Genomic DNA, 15,007 nt, shown 5'->3' with positions numbered 1-15,007 from the left:
GAGTCTTTCGATTGTTTTGAAAGTGATTAAAACCTACAACAAATCCTGGGGCTGAATAAATTTCACCGTATTAAAGTTTTAGTCGATGCACACTGTTTTTTTTTTCTGGTGCAAAAATTTTGCCACCATCTTTGATATTGGTGTCGTTCCGAGATAGCGCCCCTTTCACACCCCCCCACTTCGACTTCGTTGGGCGGGGGAGGGGGTGGTGCTTGCTCGGAATTTTGAGACAGTAGTCCTTCTGCACACTGTACATGGGAACCATTTAGAAGAGACGCCGACTTTAAAGACCAGTGGATATAAGAGACACCAATGTGCCTACATCAAAGTAGTCATTGGTAAGAAAAAAAAAGTGAGAACATAATGCCCTGCTTCTTGGAGACACTTCATTAAAAGGAAAAAAACTGCTCTCCAATGAATGTATTTTATAAAGGGGTTCAGCCGTACTTGGTAACCAACAGGTCTTTACGGGACTTTTGATCAATGATGGTAACGACCTCTGCACCTGCATTCACTTTTTCCACCTGATACTGCAAGCTATTTGTTAGAGATGGGATATAAATGCAGCAAGTCCGTGCCCTTTGAGAAATAGCTTTTAATCTGTGTAGGCAGCCAGAACAGCAAACATATGAACAACAGCACTCTAATTTGTGAGACGTCTTCAGATGGAGCCACAGTGGCATCCTTTAACGTGAGCCGGGGCCAAAAAAACGCCCGCGCTTAAGCCCGAATTTGTCACAAGGGGGGAAACTGTGCGGCGTTACAGAGCTTGTTTCACAGATATTCTGCTGTTGCTGTCAGTACCATTGGTTGTGAGTGAAAAATCATCTTTGCATGACTGAAAATCGAGAAAGATGCAAATAAAATAAATAATAAAAAATTCTGGGTCTGAGTGGAGATCGAACCCGGATCGATTGAGTGACAAGCAGGTGTTCTACCACACAGCCATGGCTCTGCTTGTGAATACAATGGAAATAACTCCCTCTGCTTGAAAATTCAGTGAAAGTAACTTTCATGCTTTACAAACACACGCATTTTGTATGCATGCCACACAATACAACATAAAATATAGCCGTAATAATGTATGGTACAAGCATGCATTGCCATCGAGCGTCAGAATAGGGGATTATAATAATGTCTTCATAGTTTAAAGCCAGACATCCACTACAAAAGGCACACATGCTACTGTGCACTTAAGGCCATTTAGTAGGGGCATAGCAAGTTCGAAAAGGTTTCATAAACTAAGTGTTTGAAGCACGCACTATGAACAGAATATCGCTATTGTGTTCAACTCTTGAAAGCAAAGCTTATGGGTCCCCTAATTTTTGTTCTTCTCTGTGTACATACATTTGACAAGGCACCTGTTCGTACTAATAATAATTGCATGTTGGAAAATTATTTGAAGTGTCGCGCATCCACCGACAGATTAATCACGGTGCAGGTTCGCCGCAATCGGAAGCTGCTACGGTTTGCCGCTGCATTTGTTCATGGGTCAATGGACAAGCGGGCAGCTCATGCCTACAGTGTTGCCGCCCTGCATCCTCAGCTCTCTGAGGTTGTCCAGCGGATTGGTTGCTGCGGTCGGGATGTCGCCAGATTGTTGATGTCGGAAGCAACATTGCGGCTCCAAGTGAATGTGAGTATCGTTATTTTGGGGAGTTCAACGGTCACTGATTATAGTGCCAGGCACAGGGCGAGTTCGGACTGGTGGCACCTCTGTCGGTGGCAACGGGGAACTAATGGCAGGTGGATGCCGGAACAGGCTCAGGTGCGTGCTGCGGGGGCACGGGGCTGGTGGTTATTTTTTATTATTGTGCGGCCATTTCTTGTGTTGTGTGCTGCTGAAATCTGCGTGAAGTGTACGAAGAGCGAAGATTACATTATCTGTTAAAATACTAGGATTGGCCAAGCATAGAAAAAAAAAAGGCAGAAGAAAGCAGGAGCGGGCAAGAACTACAACAGAAGAACAAATGCAGTTGGTGAAGCATCGAGTGAAGAAAGACAAGAAGGGAATGTACGCGCTCTTTTGCCAATGTTAGGAAACAATGTTAATGTGTAGGCATAATAACAAAGTATTAGGTAGAATTCGACAGATCCCACGCATTGTGAACCGGTTTTATGCAAAGCAGTCAGCTAGTCTGTGCGGCATTTGTTCAGCTTGAGTAAAGTGTAACAAAGTGCATGAACATCTTTTTGTATATGGAGTAGTTGTGGTGACATACTGTAGTGGGCTTGCCAGCCATGCCGACTACATTGATATTTCAAGGGTAACTTGCGGTCTGACCTAATGTCAGGAAGAGATGTCATTTTTATTGAAATGAAGTGCGATTCACATTGAAGTATAGTCGACATTTCATGTGCGGCACTGTGTACATTGTACCTCATTCGTTGGAATGTTTTCTCCGGTTTTGAACAGTGCCTCATCACAGCTTGCTGAATCATAGAAGCACATATGTAATGTTTATCTGACTGTTATAAAAGTGCAGCCAACACATATTACAACCAAAATTGGCATTTAGCTGACAGGACGTATGTATCAAAGCATTAGCTGTAAATAAGGAATGATTATTACCTTGCCATAAAATTAGGAAACCAGTACTGCAGCCACTACTACGTTAGTTGCACCGACATTTTCTTGTCCATAGGCTTTCTTAAAAGAAGTTTAGAGACGTGGCTTGGCTCTTTCGAAGAATAATTGATTGCCACTAAAAATGCCTGCAGGTTCAGTTCCTTCTGATATCCCGATTTCTATTCTTTGCATACCTCGGGGGGGTCATCACGCCACAAAAAATATGATGCCACATTTTCTTGATGCGCACCCGTTTAAGCTACCAATGTCTGTTACTGCTTCTGGTAGATATAAACTAGGAGCCACATGTGGTTCATTCATGCATTCTGAGGCCTGTGTATGTGCCACACGTGGCTGCAGGAAAGGGTTTCGTGACGTACAGGCCAAGATTTTCCTGCTCACGACCAGATAGTCATGTTTGTCATACTTTTGTAATCACCTATGTTAGTATAACGAGGCAACATCAATAGCGCCTATATTGACTTAAGCCTCTAGATCGATAGACACGTAGATAAAAACACTCGAAGTGTCTTATTTGCCAAGAAATGCTTCGCATTTCAAATAGAAATATAATTGGTGCTATTACATCACAACTAATCGCATTCAGCTTCATCTGCGGGGTGCACTTGCAGTGCAATTGGCACTTGTTGCTGTTATGTTCCGTGATTTCACGCATGTGGCCTGCTTCGTGTAAGCGGCAACAATTCGGAGAGCAGACACTCGAAAACCTGTGCGCCAGCTGGTCGCGCCTTGAAAGCCGCAGCGCAATATAACTGTCATCGCCATGGGTGCATCTGCAATGTCAGGGCTTGCCAAAGGTGTGGAACAGCAAGTTCTGCAGTTAAAATGCAAAGATGTTTATTTTGAAATATTTAGCCAGTCGGCCATGTCTCCGTTACATTGCCGAAAGGGAGGAGGCATCATTATTCTTCTAGTCCACCTCCGCACGTAAACAAGCGCCTTAAAAGGCCACTCACCAGGCTTGACAATTTTGAGCGGGCAAGCGTAATCCATAGATAAGGCGTTCATGATCACGCCTGTAAAATTTGCGACGCTACGCGCCACGGAGATGGGTCAAGTTTCAAGATGAACGCTACTCCTCCTCCCTTCTGCTGGTGCACGCCTTGAGAATGAGGGCTTGACGCGGGCGTATGAATGGCCCTACGTACACCGCAATGCAATGACGTTGGTCCTCTACGTAGACGACTTTGCGCTGACGTTGTAAACAGTATACCACATGACATGGCAAAAATTATTTAACACAACGTGCGTAGTTTATGTATTTGTTACTTCAAGAGATTAATAAAACTTGAAATAAATAATGAGACGCAATAAAAAATTGCACGCGCTTTTCTTTCATTCTTTCTCGTGAAATGCTATGAGATGCGGGGCTAATGTGCCAGCGTTTCGCATTCGTTCGTGTCCCCGCGGTCAGCGCATCGAGCAGACGACAGCCGTGGAAGCGAATGAAACGCTGCTACGCGTTTGCGCACTCATTGTACTCATCTATTGTACCGCGTCTAAGCCAGCGTTTTCAAACCATCCCACAGAAACAGGCAGAAGACCACAAAATAATGCTGGTCAACAAAGCAACACCACTCGCATGCTTGGGGGTTGGGCTTGTTTGGGCATGAAATACGCACGTGATCTCTTGGTCGAATGCCTGAGAGAGTGGGAAAGAGATTTGGCTTGAGAAGGCTACGCGGAGAAGCGGCAAGGGTTTCGAGCTCTCCTCCTCTCATCCTCGTTTCGCCCGCAGGGGCGCCTGCGCAAGTAGGCGTTTGGTGTGTAGCGACACCACGGACCCGAGCTAACGGGGGAGTTTCTACTCCCTCCCACGCCTAGCCGTGCGTGGCTTTGCCGTGTCCGGGGAAAAGGGGATCCTGGGGGTTGAGCCGACGCTGGGTGATTGGACCTTTAAGGCCCCCCGGCAGAGGCAACACACCCCTTTGGCCCCGGCTTCACGTAGACGGCACCCCTGGGCTGACCCACCCAGGGGAAATCGGCAGTCGCCTTTTCCTATCTCTCTCTCCCTACATCTTCGTCTTTATCTCTCACTTTTTATCTGTCCTGTCTTCTCCTCTCTTCTGTTTACTTCCAAACTTCCTGGCGGCTAGGGTTAACCCTGTGCAAATAGCCTACCTTGGTCTAGGCGCATTGGGTTATAGTAGCGTTGTACGGCTGGCGTCTGCAGGTTTTAGCACCCGCAAACTTGTAGCGTCCCCTCGTTGGGCTCCGTGGTGGGTGGCCGCCAACGCTTCTGAAGAAAATTAAACTGGAATGCATAGAGCGTTTCCCTTGTTAAATGATCGTACCGCCTTAAAGCGCGTACGCACCGAAGACTTAGGTTTTTTCAACCGATCAACTGAGAACTTCCCCCATTTTCATGTTATACATAGTGAGATAAGCAGCAAGCAAGCCAGAACCGTATCCCCCTTTGTAGTAGCCAGATGTCTCACAGAAACTCTAGGAGCCGGGTACAAAGTTACCAAAATGGCCAGCGGAGACCTCCTCCTTGAAGTTCGAGAAAAAGAACAGTTTGAAAAGCTACAGAATCTATCAACTTTTGGTGACACTCCCATCACTGTAACGCCACACAGATCCATGAACACAACCCGTGGAGTAGTATCTGATGCTGATTTGCTCGGCTTGACTGAAGAGGAACTTCTGGAGGGGTGGAAGAGTCAGAATGTGACAAATGTACAAAGGATCACCATTAGAAGAGACAACAAGGCAACTCCAACAAAACACCTAATACTCACGTTCGCTTCCAGTAATCTCCCAGAAAGTATTCAAACAGGCTACACAAAGACGTCGATCAGACCATACATACCTAACCCACGTCGTTGTTTTAAATGCCAGAAGTATGGCCACGGCTCACAAAGCTGTCGTGGTCACCAAACTTGTGCACAATGTGGAGTGTCAGGCCACAATTCTGACAATTGCGAAGAACCATCACACTGTGTGAACTGTGGTGGAAATCATGCCGCATACTCACGGTCTTGCTCATTTTGGAAAAAAGAAAAGGAAATCATCACATTGAAAATCAAAGAAAATATCACATTCAAGGAAGCAAGACGAAGAGTGTCGCCATTTTATGGCGCTACATATGCTGATGCGGCGCGTCAGGGGGCAGCGCCGCACCAGCCCTCGCCACTCCTTCGGCCAGCGCAGAGCGAGCCGACGGCTGTGGCACCTGCCCCCAAGGCGGCAGTAGTTCAGGCTACTCCGCCTCCTAGCGAATTGAGGCCGGAGACTCCAGGGTCCTCTGGTCTCAAGGCCTCCCCTCACCAGGCGAGGCCTAATATCCGAACCACGAGCTCGCATGTGCGGGCACCCAGTGCCTCTGAGGAGGCAATGGATACAACGGTACCCTTGGTACCAAAAGAGCGGGGCGCCTCCTTGGAGCGCGCCAAGAAAAATAAAAAACCAATAACGGGGCCGGACAACCGTCCTGCCACCTGAATAAATGAGCTCACTCCAACACAGGATACTCTTTGTACACACAGCAGCATATCTCTTGTTTAAATATGCAGACAGAAATATTACAGTGGAACATCCGAGGCCTTCTTCGAAACCTCGATGACTTACAAGAACTCCTCCATGAACACAATCCAAGAGTGCTGTGTGTACAAGAGACACACTTAAAACGAACTAACACAAACTTTTTACGTAACTACATAATCTTCCGAAAGGATAGAGATGATGCCATGCTACCATCCGGTGGTGTAGCGGTTATAGTAAGTCAAGGTATAGCATGCACACAATTACCCCTTCAAACTTCCCTCGAGGCGGTGGCTGTCCGAGCAGTCATTCTAAACAAACTTGTCACTGTTTGCTCTTTGTACATACCTCCGCACCACCGTCTCGAAAAACTTCAATTCCAGTCTTTAATAGACGAACTACCTGAACCTTATCTGGTCCTTGGGGACCTGAACGCACATAATGGTCTGTGGGGTGACTCTCGCTGTGATGCACGAGGTCGTCTCATTGAACAATTCCTCATTTCATCGGGTGCATGTCTGTTGAATAGGAAAGAAGCAACATACTATAACCTTGCCAACAAAACTTACTCTTCCATAGACCTCAGTATCGCATCTCCTTCACTTGTACCATTACTTCATTGGAAAGTCATAAATAATCCATACGGAAGTGACCATTTCCCTTTAGTTTTGAGTACACCAATAATAAATGAATGTCCTCCACATGTTCCCAAATGGCTGGTAAACAAAGCCAACTGGGAACAATTTCAAAAGCTTACTCACCTGAATTGGACTGACATATGCAGGTTAGGCATAGATGAAGCTGTGCAGTATTTCACGGCTTTTCTTACTGACGCAGCAACCAAGTGCATTCCACAAACATCTGGACTGCCCGGCAAACGACACGTTCCGTGGTGGAACACTGAGTGTCAGAATGCACGAAAGGAACAGAACAGGGCATGGAGGTTGCTGCGGAACTCGCCGACAGCGGAAAACCTTGAGAGCTTTAAGAAAATAAAATCTCGAGGCAGGAGAACGCGTCGGCAGGCCAGAAAAGAAAGCTGGCACAAGTTTTTATCAGGGATAAATTCATATACACAAGAGGCTAAAGTCTGGAACATGGTTCGTAGGGTAGCAGGAAGACAAGTACACTCACTTCCACTCGTAAACACACAGGGTGATAGCCTGGAAGATCAAGCGAACTTCCTCGGTGCACACTATGAGCAGGTGTCTAGCTCGTCACACTACACTGAAGCTTTCCAAAGACACAAAGCAAAGATGGAAAAGCAGAAACTAGAATCCAAGTGCACAAATTACGAGGAATACAACCAACCTTTCAACTTAGCTGAGCTACAAACATCTCTAAACTCTTGCAATAATTCCGCTCCAGGCTACGACCGTGTCACATATGATATGTTGAAAAACCTGCCGCTCAAAACGCGAAAAACTTTACTCTCTCTATACAATGCTATCTGGCTTTCAGGCACCATCCCTGCTTCCTGGAAAGAGGCCATTGTTATCCCTATTTTGAAACAGGGCAAGGACCCTTCCTCAGTTTCAAGTTACAGGCCCATTGCACTAACCAGCTGCCTTTGTAAACTTTTTGAAAAAATGATAAACCGCCGACTTTTACATTTCCTTGAAACACACAATCTGCTCGACCGATTTCAGTGTGGGTTTCGGGAGGGTAGATCAACCACCGACCATCTGGTGCGTATCGAGGCACAGATCCGAGACGCTTTTGTCCACAAACAATACTTCCTCTCAGTGTTTCTCGATATCGAGAAGGCTTACGACACAACATGGCGTTTTGGGATATTAAGAGACTTGTCTCACCTGGGTGTGCGCGGTAGAATGCTTTCCATAATCGAGAGTTACTTGTCCAATCGGAAATTCCGCGTCCGTGTGGGCAGTACTCTCTCCCAAATATTTGTGCAAGAAACGGGAGTACCGCAAGGTGGTGTACTTAGTTGTACACTTTTTATTATAAAAATGAATTCCTTGCACCTGTCCATCCCCCGCAACATGTTCTATTCCACATATGTCGATGACGTTCAGCTTGGCTTTAAGTCATGCAACCTAGCAATGTGTGAGCGACAGGTTCAGTTAGGTTTAAATAAGGTCTCCAAATGGGCAGAGGAAAACGGATTCCGGCTGAACCCAGGAAAAAGCACGTGTGTCTTGTTCTCTCGAAAGAGAGGCATGCACTCAGAACCCGACATTGAACTGAACGGCCAACGTCTGTCTGTGAATGCGGAGCATAAATTCCTAGGCTTAATCTTGGACAACAAGTTGACCTTCATACCACACATAAAGTATTTAAAAACAAAATGTTTAAAAGCCATGAATGTTATAAAAGTGTTGTCACGTACTACGTGGGGTAGTGATAGGCAATGCCTCATGAACCTCTATAGAAGCCTTATTCGTACCCGCTTAGATTATGGGGCCGTTGTCTATCAGTCTGCCACACAAAGTGCCTTGAAAATGCTGGACCCCGTGCACCATTTGGGCATCCGCCTTTCTACGGGTGCTTTTCGCACCAGCCCCGTAGAAAGCCTTTACGTTGAGTCAAATGAGTGATCGCTTCATCTGCAAAGAACCTACATGTCCTTTGTATATTTCCTTAAGGTGAAAGCAGACAAGAGGCACCCCTCATACTCTACTATTAATGACTTGGCGAGCTCCATTCTTTTTCAAAATAGGCCTTCAATGAGGCAGCCCTTCTCAGTTCGCCTGAAGGGTCTAGCTGAGGACACTGGAGTGTCACTCGAACACAGTTTAATGGCTCCTGTAGCATACCCGCCACCGTGGCAGTGGCAGACTATAGACTGCGATGTGTCTTTCCTAGAGGTTACAAAACATGCACCTATTGCCCATATCCGAACACACTTTCTGGAACTTCAACACAAATACACACGTCCTGAGTTCTTCACAGATGCCTCCAAGACTAACTCCTCTGTGTCCTACGCTGCTGTCGGCCCATCCTTTTCGGATGCTGGCCCTGTACATCCACGCACAAGTATCTTCACAGCGGAAGCTTACGCGATACTGGTGGCAGCTAAACACATCAAACACTTACAAATACAAAAAGCAGTAATTTATACAGACTCCCTCAGTGTGGTAACGGCTCTGCACAGTCTTAAAAAACAAAAAAATCCAGTCCTTGTCTCACTTTACTCCATTTTGTGCACACTCTACACACACAAACAACATGTTGTAGTGTGCTGGGTGCCAGGGCACCGTGAGATCCAAGGCAACGTTAGGGCGGATCAGCTCGCTGCATCCGTCCATGAGAGCACCGCCATTACATCTATATCAATCCCGGCCCTTGATCTTAAGCCGTCTCTCAAACGAAACCTCAGGGACTACTGGCAGAGCAAGTGGGATACACACACACAAAACAAACTACACGTTATCAAGCCACACCTTGGCCATTGGCCACCAGTATCAAAATCACGTCTAACAGAGGTAACACTAACAAGACTCAGGATAGGACACACATACACGACACACACACATCTTTTATCCGGTGGTGATCCACCATTGTGTGATAAATGTGGTGAGACATTATCAGTTCTTCACGTTTTAATTCAATGTAAACATTTAGACAGTCTAAGAAGACACCACTTCCCACTATCCTACCGACAACATATACCTTTACACCCTGCAATGTTCGTCGGTAGGGAACCGCTTTTTAGTCACAAATCACTATTAGCGTTTTTAAAGGAAATTCATAATTTTCAGATCATATACCCGGGCATACCGTAGCACGACCTCTCTTGAGAGGTTTTTGCTGCGGTGGCTACACAGGAAAGCACATGCCTCACGGCCCTTGGACGCAAGGGTATGAACGAGTGAGGCACTTGTGCTAATGCCATACATATCCACCATCGTCTTATTATCACCAACTTTTGTCATCATTCACACCACACACATCTTTCACGGCATGGTCATCATTTTATTACTTGTATGTTCTTACCCGCCTTATCGCGAGGAATTTTATGGCCCTTATACAGCCGCTTATCACAATCATTGTCCATATTTTTAGTAAGATGAAATGGCGCTCTTTGGCCAACAAATGGCCCTTGCGCCAAAAAACACCATATATCATCATCATCATCATCTCATCCTCGTTTCGTGCCGCTTCAAAAAACCTGTTTTCTCCGCTTGTGATGAACTGATTCAAAAAATGTTTGTGGAAAAACGTTCCTCATCAGACAGCCAACAACTTTCCCTGTCTAACTAAAATTCGGTATGGGGCCTGGTGTGTGGGCCCTTTAAGCACAGCACCACGCAAAGAAGCTGGGTTGTTTGATGTTGTGATGGCGCTCTTCAGTGTGAAGACGTGAGAGGGACACATGGCATTCTTTCTAGATGACTTGTTGTCAATTAAAATGCTGTCACGACCACAAATGACTACGCGGGAGTCTCCCACAGGCCCAACGGCAAGCCCCGCTATTGGAACGCCTGTCCAAAATTTGAACACTTTGTGCATTGTTCAAGAAACACTTTTGCTACCCCTTCTCTTTGCCTTTGGCTACTAGCGCAATGGTGTACAGCTTTGAATTGTTCAATACAAAACACTGCCGCTACATTACGAATGCTATGCCAAAAGTAGCAGAATCTTCTCCATGTCATTTGCTTCACATGCCAGTACTGACGCTGCCTTCGCTCGCAGCACTTTTCCAGAAGAGCACAACTGGCACCGCATGAGGGGCAGTGGCATTGGTTTCTAGCGCCAGTGCAATGTACGCTCATTTTGTTATTGGGGTGGGATCAGGTTTCATCTACAAGAACTGTTAGCACAGGCTGCACAACAATGTTTGAAATACTTTGTGATTGTTCCACATTGTTTTGTTACGACAACGGGCAGGACAGAACTACAATTTGTAAAGTTTATTAGGCAGCTTGCGTGAGCATCAGTGATAATGCTGGAAGGTTTGATCACTAATCTATAATGATGATACATTCCACTGATGATCAGATAATCGACAACCGATGACTGGGACTGTTGCTATCAGTGTACACCATGCATTGCTTGTACTTCAAGAAACAGAGCTTTCTGGGCACAGGTTCACATAATAAACAATTAGACTTCTGCTGGTATGACTGCCGTCTTCTTCTCCATCACTACCAAGTGATTATAGGTTCTTCCTTAATTGATGTGCGGCTGCTGTATTATGTGACCAAGAGCAGGCTACTGGCTTGTTTTGTTCATCGGTAAATTATATAATACAGCCTAGTTACCTAATGCAGCGTCCAATTTTTTTAGACAACCTAGGCAGTGCAAAATTGTTCCAAGAGTAAGGTAGTCCAAAAAACTGCATGCATGCCTTTCTTTATTGCGCCCTGGAGCTTGAAGCGCTGTAGCCATTTACAAAATAACCCTAATGGACTGCCACCAGTTTTTAGGGCATCTCAGTGCTTGTACTAGTTTTGACAGGCTACAGCAGGTCCGTGTGTGTATGAATGAACAAATTAGTATTGCCTGGGACTGGTGCCCTTGCTTATCTGGCCCACTTCACTGCAAAATGTTGTGTATGCTTGACCATGTAACACTTTATGGCATTTTGACAAAGTTGACTTTTGGGAATCTGCTTGGTAGCAACAGCTGCAACTAAGCTGATTTATGCGTAACAGTGCTTGTTTGAAGCTGGAAAATAATCATCTCACAGTGGTTATATTGACTATTGCCATTTTTTACCTGCAGCCATGAACAAGCTATGTAGAAAAAGTGCGACGTCATGAGGTTTTGGTGTCGGAAACATGAGATGTTCTTAAATACACTAGCTTTATAACGTACATTGTTGTATACTGTAAATATGTCCGTATTATCAGTTCCCTAAATATAACTTATGTGTTCAGTGCTGCTGTTTTGCCCTTAACTACTAAGCCATTTCAGCCAAGTACGTGTAGCTCCTCTGTTTGATGTATTAAAGCCAGGTAGAGAGTGGGCCACAGAATACTTCAAAAGAAAAAAAGCTTCATGCATTTGAGGAAGAAAGAGTAAATTTAATGAAAATAAAAGAAAAGAAGTACTGGGCTGTTCGTTTTCCCACGTGTGCATTGGACATTTGGGACCAGTTTGATGTGTTTGCCAAAAGTGGTGTAGACTTAATCTTGCAAGCCAGAATCATTCTGGCATAACACATATTGAGGGAAAGAACTAGGACAGAATGTGTTTTAGTTAATTGCAACTCTTTCTTACTAGAAATATCCAGGACTGTACATGGAAGGGGCTGCACAAATGCAAAGCTCCTGCCAATTTTGCATGCTGCTGGGGCCAGAAGCTCCCAATAATTAGCCGTTGAGCTTGTTGCCAATTTCTTTGATTATTTACATAGGTGACACACCACTGTTCTTTTATAAACTGGGTACGCATTGCATTGTGAACTTTTATTTTAGCACTTTGAATATGTGAAACATGCTGGCTCGTCATACTTCTTGGGGGGGGGGTTGCTTAGAATGAGGCAAATATAGTGCAATATATTTACTTGTTTTAAGTACTGCGTAGCTGCAGTCCAGCTTGAGTAAAATGATGCAATGTTGATTTGTCTAACCATGATTTATTTACAGTTCTGGCAGCTGACAGGGATAGTTAAGAACAGGATTACGTGCCTCATACCACCAACGCCGCGTCAAGTTCAGTTTGATCGCTTCAATTTTGAAATATTGAACCGCATTGCCTCATACCTGAAAGTGGGAGATATCGTGGACGATGACGAGGCGCAAGACGGAACGTCGGAATATCCCTACCTCGAGGATGCAGACACTGTTGTCTGTGGACGTGCCGTGCGCAGGAAAAGACTTGTCTTGTGATGAGCACATTATGCGCCGCACGAATGACATTGCTATGAACTGTGGCTTCTCTAAACAAATCGCTGTGAGAGTTCAAGCTACACAGTGGTGCGGGAAGCTGACGTTGTCACATGTTTTTCTTCTATTTTTCACTAGTTTCTTAGTTACTTTTGAAAACGAAAAGAGACTACATTTATGCTTTGAAATCTCGTGACTGCCTTAGTTGTGGTGGTACAAGCGACTTGAGCGACCACGGGACAGTGAGCGAAGTGTACATGTATAATAGACTGCTGAGAAAGGCACTTGGTATCTTGACAAAGACAAGTCCACTAGTCGAAAGGCAGCCTGTATTTATAGCCTCTGTTCTTACATCTCTCGACTATTTCATCTATTCAAGCCATTATCTTTACCTGTAGCCCTGTTTGTTTAAAAAAGAACCTAGTAGTTTTATTGCTTTACTTTGAATATTGTAAATATGCTGCTCATTGTTCACATTGCAAAAACAAACAAACAAAAGCAATCAACATGAATGTGGGACTTTTTGAGTGTTTTTGAAAGCAGGTGATTACCATACCTCATATTTATTATCTGAATGTCTCATTTTATTCCCATATACACAGGAAATGCACTTGCTGATGCCATGAATGCAATGAGTGTAGAGAGCTTGACTTATTTATGCAATTTTATGTATGTATGTCACACATTTCCACCTCGCATATAGAAATAATTTTTTTAAATAACAAAACAAAACAGAAGAACTTGTGTCCTACTTGCTCTCTATATCTGTATTCTGTAGCTGCTGTTTTCCTATTTTCCTTTTCAAGTGCTGCAAATGTGGTGATATTACAAACAGCCCGGCTGTCTGCCACTATGCACCTTATCTTTGCCTACAAGTGTTGAAAGTGTTCAGCTCATGTTCTTTATTTGGTTTGTTATGTGCTCCTTTGAGTGTGGAGGTAACAGGTACAGTAAAAAACCTAAGTATACATTGATCGCACTTATCTATCAACAAAAGCATGCACTGTGTACAGTTTTCAAAGGTGACTGCGACTCCAATAAGGGGTCGCTTTATGTTTAGGATGATGTGAATAAATTACATTTGTGTGGAAGCTTGAGAGGTGTGGTGGTGAATTACTGCAATATGCACAGGTGAAAAAACTGCTATAATACTTTTTTTTTTCCTGTGACAGTGCAAAGTATATATACTGCAAGCATAGCCACTTGTATACTGTATAGAGGACACATTTTGGTGGCCCGTCTAGAGTTGCCTGAAAGGGTTCTAAACTTGGTGGGAAATAAATGGCAAGTACCATGACGTCAGGTGGTACACCTGTTGTCTTGGACGTCATGGCCTACTGCTAGTTCTAACTAGCATAGCGATAGTTCTAGCACACCACGAGAGAGTGTTTTCTGTGCAATATTTTCACTATATGACATGACATTTCTGGTGGAGGTGTGGGGTAGTGTTCTAGGCACTGCGATCAACAAGATACTGGTGGCAGAGACAGTGCTTTAGAAGGAACTGCTTATCCTTGGCGATGAAGTGCACCCGCTAAATTCACCACCCTCTTCTATAATGTCACACTGACTGACCACCGACAGCGTGACCTCGTTCGTCGTTTATGCCACTTGCTTGTCCTTGTACGCGGGAATGTTCAAGAATGTAACCAGGAGGGGGGGGGGGCAAACAAGCCAGTGACCCCCCACTCAAAATGTTTTTTCCCCATGGCATTCAGAATGAAAAAAGACCATTTCAATAGGGTGCTCCTCCCAAAATCAAGGCGATGCCTCCCCCGAAAAAAATTTCTGGCTGCGCTCCTGCGGATGTTATGCTAGTGGAAATATATATTAAATATGAATGAAATATCGGGGAAGCGGGGCCTCCCCCGTCTCTGAAATCAAATTATCTCTCTAAATATTTTACCTCTAGCTGGCAGAGAGGGAGAGAGGGAAAGAAACAAAGCGGACTATTTAAGCTCCACAACAGGTACATTTTATACCACAGTGTATTGTCCTGATGGCCCTGACGAGCTGTTTATCGTTTCCAGCTGTGCTTCTGCGAGATACTTTTTTCGTCCAGCTTCATGTACTGACAGCCGTGGCCTTCACCCTTCATGTCATGCTTCGTGTCATCCACTCACGCTTCGTGTCATCGAAG

The 15,007-nt window shown here is 44.8% G+C and overlaps 1 protein-coding gene across 15 annotated transcripts in view; it reads left to right on the top strand.

The window, feature by feature from the left end:
* The window catches only part of LOC119170730 (uncharacterized), a 56,585-nt gene extending 42,621 nt beyond the window's left edge, over positions 1–13,964 (top strand). For 14 of the 15 annotated variants that reach the window (XM_075886814.1, XM_075886812.1, XM_075886815.1 and 11 more), the window contains 2 exons: positions 1,442–1,636; positions 12,628–13,964. In XM_075886814.1, the coding sequence (XP_075742929.1) occupies positions 1,442–1,636; positions 12,628–12,870 (438 nt within the window). In that variant the 3' untranslated portion in view covers positions 12,871–13,964. The remainder of the gene's footprint in view (positions 1–1,441; positions 1,637–12,627) is intronic. The other variant, XR_012893786.1, reaches the window with a different exon arrangement.
* The last annotated feature ends 1,043 nt before the right edge of the window (positions 13,965–15,007 follow it).

The sequence above is a fragment of the Rhipicephalus microplus genome, chromosome 2 (genome assembly GCF_043290135.1).
Source record: "Rhipicephalus microplus isolate Deutch F79 chromosome 2, USDA_Rmic, whole genome shotgun sequence".
In the NCBI taxonomy this organism is placed as follows: domain Eukaryota; kingdom Metazoa; phylum Arthropoda; class Arachnida; order Ixodida; family Ixodidae; genus Rhipicephalus; species Rhipicephalus microplus.
The sequence above is the reverse complement of the archived record's forward strand: the minus strand, read 5'-3'. Positions and strand labels throughout refer to the sequence as shown.